This window comes from Camelus ferus, chromosome 4, assembly GCF_009834535.1.
Source record: "Camelus ferus isolate YT-003-E chromosome 4, BCGSAC_Cfer_1.0, whole genome shotgun sequence".
Taxonomy (NCBI): Eukaryota; Metazoa; Chordata; class Mammalia; order Artiodactyla; family Camelidae; genus Camelus; species Camelus ferus.
Genome location: NC_045699.1, coordinates 72061421 through 72075560, shown reverse-complemented (window position 1 = coordinate 72075560; position 14140 = coordinate 72061421). Strand labels below are relative to the sequence as shown.

Below are 14140 nucleotides of genomic sequence, written 5' to 3'. Positions count from 1 at the left end.
CCCTCCGCACACCCGACAGGTTTGTTTAGGGGAATTCTTGCTAAAGTAAACAGGAAGGGCTCTGGAATGAAGTATACCCTGGGGTCCTGCCCAGCCAAAACCTGAGCCTCGGAGTGAATGGCTTTTCTATTCCCCAAGGAGCCTTGGAACCCTCCAGATTCACAGCAGAGGCGAGGACAAGAGGAAACATCTGCAGGGGTCATTGGGAGGAGGGGTAAACAGAGACTCAAAGAAGACTTGGCTCAGAATCCTAATCCCAGCTCTGCATTTGCCCTCTGTGTGACCTTGGGGGAAACGGCCACCCTGTCTGAGCCTCGGTCACCGGCTCTGTAAGATGGGATGATGACACCTCCTTTGCAGAGGGCTGCATGTGTTAGAGATGATGTATGGAAACCCTGAGCCCAGCTCGGTACCCCAGAGTGACTCATTCAGAAGTGCCCACTGCTGGGGGCCGGGCGGGGGCTTGGCGCTGAAGGCTAGAGCCCAAGCGGACTTCCTTCTAGCCGAGCGGAAACTTACCCACACATAACTGCCAGCCCAGCTTCAGTGGGTCCTGACTTGTGAGTCAGGAGCCCAAGGGGCTCAGTGTTCTAGAAGCAGAAGACCTTCAGACTGGAGTGACCTAGGAAGGCTTCCTGGAGAAGGCAGCATTTAAGCAGGCCTTGCGGGATGGGCAGGACTTCTAGAGGGTACGTTCACGGCCTAGCGGCACTTCCCATGTGCTGGGCCCTGCTCACTGCTGTTCACGCAGGGCCTCGGGGAGGGACTGCTACAGTTACCTTTCACAGAGGAGGAGGCTCAGCCTGCAATCACACAGCTAGTGGGGGGCAGCCCCGGGCTTAACTTAATCACCTCCGCAAAGTCCCTCTGGCCGTGTAACATGCACAAGTTCCAGGGATTAGGACGAGAATATCATCTTTAGGGGAACGATTCTGCCTCCCGCGGGGATTTCATTAAGGACCTTGAGATGGGGAGGTTACCCTGAATGATCCAGGGGTTCCGTGCCATCACAGGGGTCCTTACAAGAGGGAGGCAAGGAGGCCCAGAGCAGAATGAGGCGGGAGGATGGAAGCAGGTCAGAGCGACGCGTTTTGAAGGTGAAGAAAGAGCCACAAGCTGAGGCAGGCAGGCGGCCTCAAGAGGCTGCAAAAGGTGAGAAAACACATTCTGCCCTGGAGCCTCCAGAAGGAGCCAGCCCTGCCAGCACCTTGACTTTTAGCCCCGTGACACTTACTTGGGATTTCTGACCTCCAGGACTGTGAGAGGATAACTGTGTGTTGTTCGAAGCCATCACACTTGTGGTCATTTGTGATAGCAGCCACAGGAGACAGAAACAGCCCCCGAGCGCATCCACCTTGCCCCTGCCCGGTCTCAGCACACGGGTCTCACGCCTTGGTTCCAGCACTAAGCAGTTTGGTCTGGGTCCCCGTCTCCTGACTTGTCCGTGAGCCACTCCATGGCTTTCTCTGTTTCTCAGGGCTCCCCGCCATCCCTTGGCACAGCTTGCACCCAGGAAGCACTTAATAAATGCTGGTCAAAGGTAAGTAAACCTGTGTTTTCATTTTTATTTACAGCAGTTGAGAGGAACAGGCTTTGACAGCAATAATGGCTGGTTTCCCCGGCCCTGTGCTTTGACAGCAAAACTGGAATCCTGGTGGCCTGAGTACTTGTCAGAAGTGGGGGGCAGCCAGCTTGTCGGTGGAAGCAGAGGGGTGCTAGGCTCCCACTGGGGCAGGAGATAGCTCTGACCGTCCGTGGCAGCCAGAAAGAGACCTGCTGAAATCCAAGCTGACCAGATCCCAGTGGGCAGCAGGCAGAGTGGGGCGATCTCTCTGTGGGTCCCAGCTCCGGTATGTTCTTGGCACCTCTGTCCTCCTGGGGCTACTCTGGCCTCTGGGGCTCTAACCCAGGGGAGACACCAAGCTGTTAAACCTGCAGACATCAGCTCAACAATGGCCCAGCCTGGCTGCCGCACTTCGCAGCAGGAGAAATGTTGGTCCAGAGAGGGAAACTGACTTGCCCGAGGTCACACAGCAATTTTGTGAGTCTCAAAACAAGCTTGAAGATTCCCGTCCAGTGCTGCCTCCAGGAGACTGGGCATCTGGGGGTGTGAGGCTGGCCTCCCTCCAGGTGATGTGCTCTCAGGGCTGGCTGGCCAGGAGCTGGGAGTGGGGGCAGCCTCACTTGAGGTTGTGCTGGCTCTCGCGATGGCGTCGCAGGTCCACCTTGCGCTGGAAGCCTTTGGTGCACAGCTCACAGCTGAAGGGCTTTGAAGCCCGTGTGCTTCCGGCTGTGGGTGATGAGGTTGGAGCTCTGGCTGAAGGCCTTCCCGCACACCTGGCACTTGTGTGGTTTCTCACCTGCGGGGCAGCAAGGATGGGGTCAGGGCCGTCTGGACCAGCTCAGCTGCCCCAATGCCCTGGATTTGTTCTCCAGAACTTTATTATGTTTTATCTCACATTCACTTGAGAAAAGAATTAAGAGAGGGAGACAAGAAAAATACCACTCTGACCATCACCCTCCAGTGACTTACTCCCTGTCTGGGGCAGGGACTGGACCCACCCTATTTATCAGTTAGCCCCGCACCTGGCTCAGGGCACAACAGAGGCACTGGGTAACGGCTGAGGAGTGAATGAACGCATGGAGGGAGGGATGAATGGACGGATGACCGAGTAGGGAGCGAGCGAATGAGTGGAGGAATGAGTAAATGGAAGAATGAATGAACAGAGGGGAAATTCACCTCCTGGTCTCGTGTCTAACACAGGTCATCAGTGTTGACATTCTGCTGTTTCCTTCCCATATTTTTTTAATGCATAGAGTAGCACAGAGGTCTTGGCCCTCCTGTTGGAGGGGAGTGGCCCCCGCTGTGCAACCTGACCCCACCCTCGTTCTAAAGCCGGGACCTTTTAATAGTGAAAGGTGGGGGTGCCCGGAGCCCCGCCTGGGCCCTGGTGGGCTAGGCGGGGGCCTGGGTGGGAGGCACCCGGGCCGGCCGAGGGGCGCTGGGGCAGAGGGAGGGCCTGCGCTCTCACCGGTGTGGATGTAGGTGTGCTTCTTCATGTCTGACTTCTGGTGGAAGCGCTTGCCGCAGAACTGGCAGGGGTAGGGCCGCGTGTCCGAGTGGATGAGCAGGTGGGTGGACAGGGTGGACGAGCGCTTGAAGGCTTTGCCGCACATTCGGCACTCGAAGCTGCGCTCCTGCCGGAGGAAACGAGGCCCCGGGGGGTCAGGCACAGGCGGGGCCTCGCGACCCGGGACTGCCAAGCTGGGCGCAGGAGTGGACCTGGCCGGGATCCCCTGAGGAACAGGACACTCCGTTGGGGTGGCCTCGAGGATGGAGCCCGGAGGAACAGGACTCTGGGACCCTGATTCCCGCATCCTCAGGCCTGGTGCCTGAGTGGCCTCCTGGGGGGGTTTCCGTTGTGGTTTGGTTAGGGCCCCATTCCGGCCTCTGCCTCTTGCCCACTGTGTGACCGTAAGCACGTCACTTAACTTCCCTGAGACTCAGTTTCCTCAAGTGTACGTTGGAACAGGACGAGTTGTGACCTCGAGGGTCGCTGGGAGGACTGGAGGTTGAGAGCTGAGCTCGCTCCTGGCACGCGGTTCATGCTCCCAAACGGAAGCGCTCACCATCCTCTCCTGCTTCTCCACCTGATCTTTTATTTTCACCCACATGTTGGCACCTCGGGTCAGTTTCAGGTGCTTTCCCCGGAATGGGAGCCTGGAGAACGGACTCCAGCCTCAGGTAGGGCTAAGCGGGGCGAGATGAACATTTAAGCTTGACTCTAAGAGTTGAGGGCTTCAAAGGTGCAGACACCTGCCCTGACAGCCCAGGAGGCAGCGTTGTTTCTGAGCATCACAGATATCTCACTGCCCCCCAAATCTCCCTCGAGCCAAGAGCCTCTTCCAGTTGGACATGAAGCCAGCTTGGTCCATCAGGGACTGAAAGGTGCTAAGGGCGGGTGGTGGAGGGACCCAGATCGGGGAGTCAGGGTCAGGGACCCCCAGTCTGTCACCCTCAGAGCAGGGAGAGAGACTGGCCACAGCCCCCTAGGCTTCCTGGGTGGAGCGGAGAGCAGGAGTGGGAACTGGGGGTCCTGGACTCGGCCAGATCCCCACCTGGGAGTGGACATGCGTGTGCTGCTCCAGGCTCACGGCGTGGCCGAAGGTTTTGCCGCAGACGTCACAGGCGAAGGGCCGGGTCCCGCTGTGGGAACGGCGGACGTGCACTTCAAGCCCGTGTGGGGTGGAGAACACCTACAGGCAGGGACAACGCGTGAGGCCCCCGGGGGCTACAGAGGCAGCCGGGCCCCACACCTCCATGCCCAGCTCAGCCAGATGGGCGCACAGGGGCAGCAGCACTGGACGACCGATTCTGCTGGCCTGCGCTGTGCGTCCTGGGAAGGTCCCTTTCCTTCTCTGTGGCTGGCTTTCCTGTATGGAGTCTGGGAGCAGAAATCTGAAAGGCCCCTCCTGGCCATCTCTGGAGGCTGAACTGCCTGGGGGCTAAGAGCCAGCAGTTGGCCAGAGCCAGGCTTGAACACTGGTTCTGAGATCTACTTGCTGCGTGCTCTTGGGCAAGTGACTCAACTTCTCTGAACTTCAGCCCTTCTTCCACTTCCCAGGGCTCATGCGTATCAAGTGCTAAGTAAAGGTCTGAGCACACGGTCAAGGCTCAGTGAATGGCGATGAGGATGAACACTGAGTCCTTGCTGCTGCCAGAGGACTAAGAGCCACAGCACAGGGAGCGCCCCACTACCAACACTCCCAGCCCCCAAGGAGAGGAGCCGGCCCACCTGCGCCCCGTCGCTCACCTTGTTACACTTGACGCAGTGGTACGCGTCCATGCCCGGGGAGTAGTGCAGGCTGAAGTCCAAGGGCGGCTCGGTGCTGGGCACCAGAGGGCTGCCGTACAGGCTGACGGAGCGCTCCAAGAAGGCAGACTGCATGGTGGAGGGGGCCTGCCTGTAGCTGTGGCCATAGGATGAAGCCAGGGTGTCCCAGGAGAAGCTGGGCTTGTAGAATGGGGGTGAGTCGGAGGATGGCAAGTCTCCATCCTGGGGTCGGGACATCAAAAGAGGGCCCTCTGTGGAGAGTGGGACAGATGCCTGGTGGTGACATGAAAAACAGGGCACCTGCTCCCCGCCACCCCCCACAGTGACCTCATGCCGAGGCCTTTGGTGTGTAGCTCAGATTATTTACTGTCGGAAAGGGTCTGGGTCCTCACTTTTTAGTCCAGAAACGTGCCCCAGCCCCTGCACAGTGCCTGCCTCACCCTGTGCCCCAGCCTGGCCGGCTGGTTCCTCCGCCCCACCGCATGGAAGAGCTCATCTGGGAACGAGCTCCCCAGCCTGGAGGGATCCAGGCAGAAGCCCGAGAGCCTGGATCCCCCCGACTCCACAGCTCCAAGGGGCTCTGCTTCCACAAGCCCACCCACCCTCCAGCCCCTTTGCGCTCGCTGGCGAATGGCCCCACGTGCTGGGGAATGGCCGGAGGCCCAGGCGGCTACCTGGGGCCGGAGCCATCCTGGTCAAGCTCTGGTCCAGCTCTGGTTCTGGCTCCCGTTTGAGGTCAGTCCAGTCCAGGCACTGGTTTGGGAACAGGGTGCCGAGGACAGGGTCGTTGCTCAGGACCTGGTCCCCGGCCACTGTGGGGAGACAAGACCGTCAGAATCAGCAGCTGCAGCTCCGGGAAGTCTGGAGGGAGTCGGGGGAAGGAGGGGCATCCACTGCTGCCCACATTCAGGGGCTCTGCCCAGGATGGTGGGAGAGGGTGGAGTCCAGGAGGAGACCCCCGAGGAGAGCCCCTGGATCAGTCTCAGTTTCTGAGCGTCGGACGTCAGCCCTAGATCTGCTGACCAATTAGAAGCCACACATCAGTGACTGAAGACCAGCTCCAATCAGCGTGCTCTCATCTCCCCATGGGGTCAGGAGAGATGGGTGCATTTACTCATTCACTTAACCAGCATTTGCTGAGCTCCTCCTGCTTCCAGACTTGGAAGAGAGGCTACATCAGGTCGGATGTTACTTCATCTTTGTCACATGGGGCAGGGGGTCCCAGTGGGCACAGCAGAAGCCTGGCCTGGGCTCTGACTCACCAGGGCCGAGGGCAGGAGGCCAGAGCGGCTCATCCTCCTGGGCGCGGGGCAGGTGGTAGCTGTGAGCCTTCTTGCTCTTGACCAGGAAGGAGCGTGGCATTGTCAGCAGGTGCCCCACACCTGCAGGGCGAGAGGGTGAGAACAGTTAGGAGAGACAAGAGGACCATACTCCTCTGTATTTTAGCACCTCCTCCTAAAATCAGAATCCACTGTCCTGGGTTGAATAGTGTCATCCAGAAGTTCATGTCCACCTGGAACCCGTGAATGTGACTTTATTTGAAAACAGTCTTTGCAGATGTAATCAAGTTAAGATGAGGTCACACTGGCTTTGGAGAAACCCTACACCCCATATGACTAGTGTCCTCATAAGAAGAGGGAAATTTGGTCATAGGAACACACAGGATGAAAGCCACGTGGAAGTGAGACGGAGATTGGAGAGACAAGGCAACCACCAGAAGCTGGGGGAGAGGCCTGCAACAGACTCTCCCTCAGAACCCGTGGGAGGAGCTGACTTTGCTGACACCTTGATTTTGGATTTCTAGACTCCAGGACCCTCAAAGAATACATTTCTTTCCTTCCTTCCTTCCTTCCTTCCTTCCTTCCTTCCTTCCTTCCTTCCTTCCTTCTTTCCTTCCTCCCTTCCTTCCCTCCTTCCTTTTTTTAAATTGAAGTACAGTCAGTTACAATGTGTCAGTTTCTGGTGTACAGCACAGTGTCTCAGGCATACATATACATACATGTAATTGTTTTCACATTCAAAGAATACATTTCTGTTGTGTTAAGCCTCCCGGTTTGTGGCACTTTGTACAGCAGTTACAAAGCCTAATGTCCCTCACTACTCTCTTGCTAGGAAACTAATACACCCACTTCTAGAAAAACCCCAGGGTCAGCTTGTTCCCGCTGTGTGCCCTGAGTTGCACTGAGAGCAGAGGAGGAAGGGTGGGGGTATCTCCATTTGTGACACACTGTGGTCCCTGCACCCAGCAAGCTACATCTGCATCCCGGTGGGACCTGCATTCAGAGGCTGTGGAAAGTGGTCTGAGCTCAGGTTTTTGGGTTAGATGCTCATGGGTTAGGATCCCAGCTCACCTGCTGTGCAACTTGGGGCACAGGCTTAACCTCTCTGGACCTATTCCCTTTCCGTGCAGTGGGCATCCAGGCTGGTGGTGCCGGCCAGTGCATTTTATGTGCCCAGTGCTTATCAGAGAGGGACCTGGCAGGTGGGCTGCAATGAGGAGGGGGCACCTCAATGCCAAGTCCACGTTATTGTGCAAGCTGGGAGCTGATGCAGCCAGAGCAGGCTTGCGCCCTGTCCACAGCCCCAGCCCAGATTCTGGTCCCTAGAGGTAGGGGAGGGGCTTTTTCTCTCTCAGTGTGGGTGGAGGGGAAAGTTGGAGTTGGTTGTGGGGGGCTCGAGGCCCGAGAGGACCCCACTGGAGGCCTGAGGCCATTTTGTGCACAAGGAGGAAGAGACCAATGTCCACCAGCTCCAGGACGAAGTGCCGGGCAGGCCGGCCCAAGCGCATCACTGAGCCCACTGGGCGGGGTGGGACAGTAGCAGAGCCGGGACCAGCCTGACCACCCGGTCCTCCTGGCTTCGGTGCAGAGCCCTCTCCTGCCCCCTAAATGTTTCACAGCCCTGCGCTCATTATGAGGCTCTCTTGGGCGCTCCCAGGAGACGGAACATCTTGCAGTGGTCCTCTCTGCTCCCCACCCCCACGCCACGCCCAGGCAGAAGCTCAGAGGACATACTCAGTCAGTGCCATTCCTCAGGCCTCAGAGGAGGAGTGAGTCCCCATCCCGGGCCAGCCCAGCCATCAGGCAGGGCGGCAGGGGCGATAGGGCCAAGCGCGGGAAAGGGATCACGCAGCTCTGAACAACAGCGAGGGCCTGGGTGATAAGGTCACGGCCAAGGAGCAGGCTGGGAGGAGGCAGATTAGAGAGCTTGGAGCTCTGCCTTGGGAGCAGCCCCGAGGAGTCACCCCTTCCCCAGGGAGCTGACCCAGAGCAAACAGAATGGTACCCCAGCTGCACCCAGACTTGCCTGCCTTTCTGGGGGATCAGGAGTTCGGGCCGTGGCTACCCTGCCTGGGGGAATCCCAGGCCCAGCCCTCCTTGACACAGGCCTCAGTGTCCAGGTGTGCTAACTGCGGGCCACAAACCAAACTCCCGGGACTGCTGGGGCAGTAAAGGACCTTTATTTATTACAAACCAGTGTGTAAAGGGCCCGGTGTGGTGCCTGGGCTGCAGGAGTGCCCGGGGGACAGGAGGCTTCTGGAAGGCTGGCACTGCCCGAGTCCTACCCTGTCTGGTGGCACCCTTAACTCCTGGCCCAAAGCTGGCCCGTTCTGCAAGCCCGGACACGCTCCAGGCCCCTCCCCTCTGGGATCTGAAATGAGAGGGTGGGACCTGAAGGCTTCTGGGGGCCCGTCCAGCTGTCAGATTTTGGCCTCACCAGGCTTGGCTGGCCCGCTGTCCTCCCCCGCATGTGCGGCAGCCCGCGGTGGCCTTATCTCCCAGGGACAGTCTTCCTCCCGCCTCCTCCCCCTCCCCCAGCAGGGCTCCCCATCCCCTCCTTCCTTCCCCCTTCTAACCCTTGGCTTCTGGAGCCCCCTGAGGAGGCCAGACCCTGGGCAGAGCAGGAGGAGACCCCCACACTTTAGGAGAGGACTGAGCGGGTGGCGCTGGGTTCCCCTGGCCTTTTGTTCTGCAGGTGGGGGAGCCTCCAGGGCTGTGGTCTGTGTTTCTATCCAAAGATGATTTATTTTAAACATAGTATTTCATTAGTAAATCAACTAGAACCAGAGGCAGGAATTAAAACCACTGAACTAGCTTATGGTGAAAAAGAGTATGAAAATGAATGTATGTATGCTCGTGTTCGACTGAAGCATTGGGCTGCACACCAGGCCGACGTACACTGTGAAGTGACTGTACTTCAACACAAATACACGTATAAATCCACTGAGCTAGGATACCAGGAAGTACTTCTTGCTCCCAATCTGCAAGGCCTTAGCTCCCTCAGTCCTGACCGTGAGCATTTTATAGAGGAGGCGCTGAGGCTTAGAGACTGGCCCAGGATCCCAAGGCAGAGTGAGGCCAAGCTGGCCTCTGATGTCTAGCCCCTCCAGGCCTCAATGTCCTTGATCAACAGGCCACGGTGGGGCACTTGTTCAGGGCAGAGGTAACCGAGCCGAGAAGCCGAGGAGGACAGCAGGAGAGGGTGGAAAGCTCCCTGGTGGGCACAATGTCATTGAATCTGACACCCCCCCACCCCCCCGGGCAAGGGAAGCAGTGATTGTCTTCCTGGGTCATGGGGGTAGGGGGCACCGAGATGGAGAGAGGCAAGTGGCCTGTCCAGGGCCCCACAGCAGAGCCAGGCCCGGCGCTCCTGTCCTGCTAGGACTTGGCTCCTGGCCCAGCGCTCTGCTCATCCTCATCTGTGGTCCTTTCAACACCCGAGGAAGATGGCCTGCCTGGAGCAGGAAGGGGAGGGCCTGTTGGTGGGGCAAGATGGTGGAAAAAATCTAATTCCCTTGATGCTGGGCCTTTTCCGGAACCCAGAAGGCCACAACTGGGCTCCTGAGCAGTGCTGGGTGGAGGGAAGGCAAGAGAACAGACTTCTTTTAGAAAGCTTCGGGGATCCCTTGGGCTCAGAACCTGAGGAGACTCCAGAAGTCAGCTGATTGGAAGCTGGGGTGACAAGCCAGCAATGGCTCCCCAGGGTTCAGGACACACACAAGGGGAGTAAGGGGGTCCCAGGGTCTGGGGCTCTCCTGCTGGAGGACGGCTTCTTGGGGCCCCCAATCCCCCCCCGCCCCTCCCTGGAACATTCTCTCTGCTGAGCCTGGCAAAGCAACAGTGGCACAGCCAACCCTTCGGCCGAGCCGTCGAGCTCACCGTGGTGGCCAAACGCACTCAGAGAACTTCCTTTTGGCCCCTGTTAGTGGAGTTTAAAAAAAAAAAAAAACAGGAACCAATCACCTATCCTGCAGTTAATTAACAACCACACCGTTTTGATTCACACGAACCTGTTCTGAGAAAGAGCTCAGAGCAGAGATTGTGAAAGAAGGCCAAGATTTCTTCATAAAACAGTGGCCTCGATGGTATCGGGCCTCCGGAAAGAACCTCACTGTTAAGATCTCTTCAAAAAACCCCAATCTTGACAGAGGGTCCCCTGACCCTGAGTCAGAATCTCGGCCAGTGCTTCTGAAGGAGGTGGGGAACAGCCCTGCGCCCCAACTTCCACACGGAGTCAGAGCAGCAGGCCTGTGACTTCCCAGCAACGAGGCGCCTTGTGTCTCCCGGGGGCCGAGTCAAGTTCTGTGACCTTGAACGTGGCCAGGTCAGCTGCCGACCTGGGGCTTGGTTTTCCTATCTCTCAAAAGGGACGGTTGGACCAAGACTTCTAAACTTTCCTTTTGCTCTAAAGTCCCAAGCTGGGGTTCGCTGATTTTAGCACAGGACCGACCCACCTTGACTAAGAAACTCATCACTCGGGTTCCCTTTTGGGGAGGGTTGGGTAAGACGCCGCCGTTGTTTCTCAGAGTCTGCTGCAGAGGACCCTTTGGACTTCCTTTCTGTTTAAAGACGTGACTCAAGGGGAAACACAAACAAACAATCAGAAAAGACATCCTTTCCGTCTAGGAGTCGGGGGGAAGCAAGCGCAGGGAGCTCTAGGGGCCCCAGCACAGAGTGGTCATTGTTTTTGTTTGAAAGTCGGAAGCAGTTCTCCTCCTAAGTTCACAGAAGGCAATATCAGAAACGGGTGAATCCACTTCTAGGTCTGCACCCAAAAGAACTGAAAGCAGGCACTTTTTGTACACCCATGTTTATAGCAGCATTATTCACAATAGCCAAAAGGTGGGATTTACAACCTGAGTGCCCGCTGCTGGATGAATGGATAAACAAAACGTAGCATACATATAGCAATGGAATAGTATTCGGTCCTCAGAAGGAAGGAGATCCTGACATAGGCTACAACGTGGATGAACCCTGAGGACATTATGCCTCTCGAAATTAAGCCAGACACAGAAGGACAGGTGCTATATGATTCTACTTATGTGAGTTACCTAGAGGGGTCAGATTCAGAGACAGAGAGTAGGATGGTGGGGGCCAGGGGCTGGGGCCGGGTAGAGAATGGGGAGCGAGTGTTTAAAGGGGACAGAGCTTCAGATTTTTGCAAGATGAACAAAGTTCTGTGAATGGACAGTGGTGACGGTAGCACAACAACGTGAAAGTATTTAATGCCACTGGACCATCCACTTAAAAATGGTTAAAATGGTCAACTTCATATTATGTATATTTTAACCTCAATAAAAATTTTAAAAGAGTGAATAAAACATTTTCTGAGCATCTCTGAATTAAAGACTACAGCAGCTCCCATTGGTTTGAATTTCTGGAAACAAAGGAAGAAAAACCTCCATCTAGCCTGAGGAGGGTAAGTTTTCTGTCGTTTCTGAGAAGGGCGGGGAAGTTGTGAAGTACCACATGGCATCCGGCTGGTCTTCCCGGGGTCAGGGTGCGATCTGGCCCCAAAGCCTTCGGGAGTCCTTGTGCTCTCCAGTGGGACCCCTCACCCCACCCCTACTCTCCTGAGAGCCTCCAGAAAATGGTCTGCACTGGTTCCAAGTGTCTCCATCAAACCTAATCCAGGCACAGCTCTCTGGCTGTCCCTGAGAACTTCCCGCAGGGAAACCGGCAGAGCGACCCTCAAATCTGGGTCCAAGGAAACCTCACACATCTTACTTATGCAAAGAGTCCCTCCTGCACCACCTCTGAGGACAAGAAACTTGCCATCTCACAAAGACTGCTGCCGTCTGCCCACTGCCCACTAAGAACCACGCAGACGAGTAAGCCCAGATGGGCGGGTGCAGCCCAGCTAGCTTCTACCAGATCCATGTCCAGAGACTACAAATTAATTTGCACCCCTCCAAAGCATCTCATGAAAGCTGTGAACTTTCTCCCCAGAAAAATGTACACAGGCACATACCAGCCATGATGCTGTGGAATGCCTCCTTAAGAAGCCCGACTTAAGGGCAAGCACTTCTGCCCGGATGCCCAGACTCTAACTTGGCTTTTTCGTCAGAATTAAGCAGCACCACCTCCCCATCTCTTGTTCCTGGAGGCTGGGGGGAGTGCGGTGGAGACGGCAACCCCCGCTTCCCCTCGGTGGGGAGCTCTGTAGACAGACTATGGGTGAGAGTCCCAGGAAGTTCGGTGAAGGTCGCCTGGGACTGCGGGATGCTGGAGCGCCAACCTCCTTCAGCATCCTCAGTCCCGCTCATTTCATAGCCAAAGAAAAGCTCCGGGTGCCCTGGGGACAGAACCAGTTGTGCCTGAACCAACTCCACGTGTGTCGTGCCTCACCCGCCCAGACCCTGGGATGTAGATATGGCATCGTGCAGGTAGGTGACATCCATCAGCCTAAAATCGAGTCTTGGAAGGCTGTCCATGCCCAGGTGGCGGACGGTAACTCCTCCACGGGCTCGCAGCATCTCAGATAAGACTAACTCCTTACCACTCTTCCCCGAGTTCAAGGGCTGAAAGTCACATTCCATAAAAGAGATCCGTCCAGCCCACCTTATTCTTCCTAGGACTGCCAAGGGGACCAGGGAACCTGCTTGGAAGCAATCTAAGTCAGACATGCAAATTTAGAAAGAAGAGGCAGGGGCGTCCTGTGGGCACTCACCTGTCCCAGCTCGCGTGTCCGGCAGTAGGAACCTCGCTGCCTCCCTCTGGGGATATGCGCCACCCGGTCAACTTCGTGACTCTCTGCACAAGTAGATACTTCTCCTTTTTTTCTCCCCCCCTCTCTCTCTGTGTTTTTTTTTTTTTTTCCCCTCTTCTGTTCCCCTCCCTGATTTTCAATCTGATTATTTGTGTCAAAATCTGGCGGTGAAGGAACAGCCAATAGAGGGAGGGCGAGAGCGCTGGGCCGTATTTGCTTATCAAAGCTTTCCAGGACTCACGACTCTCCATTCTCCTGTCCAACCCTCTGCTCCTGGAGCAGCACTCTTTCTCTCTGGAAACTTTTAATAACATGTAGATAGAAAAAGTAGTGGCTAAATGATTACATTTTAAAAATTAAAGTTAAAATAAAACATTTACTTATAAACCCGATTTTGGGTAGAGAACTCAGAAAGTTTTCCTTCCTTCCTTCCTTCCTTCCTTGCTCCTTTCTTTCCTTCCTTCCTCCTTCCCTTTCTTTCCTCCCTTCTTTCTTTCCCTCCTCCCCCTCTTCCTTTCCTGCCCTCGCTCGCTCCCTCCCCAAGCTCAGCATCCCCAGCCTGGGGCGGGGCGTTCCGCTGCGAAGCCCTGGGCTCGCTGCTCCCCTAGACCGCTATTAGAGTGGCTTCGCTTGTCCTTGCAGAGGTCGCTGTTGAGAAAAGAAGTCAAACTCACGCTTCCCCCAACATGACCCTAGAACAGGTGAGGAGCAGCGGGCGTGGTACTGAGCATGGGGACTGCCCGCATCCGCGGACCCTCAGCGGCTCAGGCCCCCCCCCCCCCCCGCCCCGGGGCAGCCTGCGCTCCGGTCCCAGGGCCCGCGTGTGCTGCCATCTGGTGGCTGCGGAGGAAGCCAGGGGGGGCCCTCCAGGTGTGCCAGCACCTGTGGGAAAGCTGGGATGGCCAGGCTGGGACCTGGAGCCCCACCCCTCAACCCTCACCTCCTCCTTCCTCCTCCTCTGCCCCTCGAGCCTCCTCCTCCGGCTTAAGGCATGGCTGGTTTATTTCAGGAGGTTTTGCATAAGAGGAGAATTCACAGAACAGAGCACTGTTATGCTGATTTGCATGCCCCTCCAGCCCAGTGCTGGAGAGATTATGTTTCCCTCATAAAGAAAACAAGTTTGGCGACAGGAAGCCCTGACATAACTGAAGTCCAAGGTCCGATAGGAGAGAAAGGCGGGGGTGGGTGGTGGATGGGGCGGGCTCTCCCTGCTGCTGGACCGGGCCCTCCAGCCAGCGGCAGCCTGGAGATCACCCGGGTCCCCACCACAAGCCAAACACGGGGGACAGTCGGTCTCTCCTCTCGACGGAGAGAGG

At 56.7% G+C, this 14140-nt stretch overlaps 1 protein-coding gene across 2 annotated transcripts; it reads right to left on the bottom strand.

Moving 5' to 3' along the window:
• Window positions 1-1558: 1558 nt before the first annotated feature.
• GFI1B (growth factor independent 1B transcriptional repressor) lies at window positions 1559-13771 on the bottom strand. 2 transcript variants are annotated; one of them, XM_032478740.1, is made up of 9 exons: window positions 13707-13771; window positions 12786-13125; window positions 10570-10690; window positions 6098-6217; window positions 5510-5647; window positions 4815-5086; window positions 4120-4257; window positions 3033-3297; window positions 1559-2360 (listed from the first exon to the last, which is right to left on the bottom strand). In XM_032478740.1, exons 4-9 carry the CDS (start codon window positions 6195-6197, stop codon window positions 2254-2256), a joined length of 1020 nt encoding a protein of 339 aa, XP_032334631.1. In that variant the 5' UTR covers window positions 6198-6217; window positions 10570-10690; window positions 12786-13125; window positions 13707-13771; the 3' UTR covers window positions 1559-2253. The 2 variants fall into 2 exon arrangements, with proteins under 2 accessions (XP_032334631.1, XP_006183366.2); XM_006183304.3 differs by lacking the exon at window positions 13707-13771 and having other exon boundaries at window positions 3033-3198; window positions 12786-13326.
• Window positions 13772-14140: the final 369 nt, after the last annotated feature.

What these genes read in the sequence shown, in the direction of transcription:
- GFI1B (XM_032478740.1), bottom strand. Translation starts at nt 6,197, where the DNA reads ATGCCACGCTCCTTCCTGGTCAAGAGCAAGAAGGCTCACAGCTACCAC. An exon ending in CAGGATGGCTCCGGCCCCAG is followed by an intron (nt 5,087 to 5,509) that starts GTAGCCGCCTGG and finishes CACTCTCCACAG; the next exon opens with AGGGCCCTCTTTTGATGTCC. An exon ending in GCACACCTACATCCACACCG is followed by an intron (nt 2,361 to 3,032) that starts GTGAGAGCGCAG and finishes GCTGCCCCGCAG; the next exon opens with GTGAGAAACCACACAAGTGC.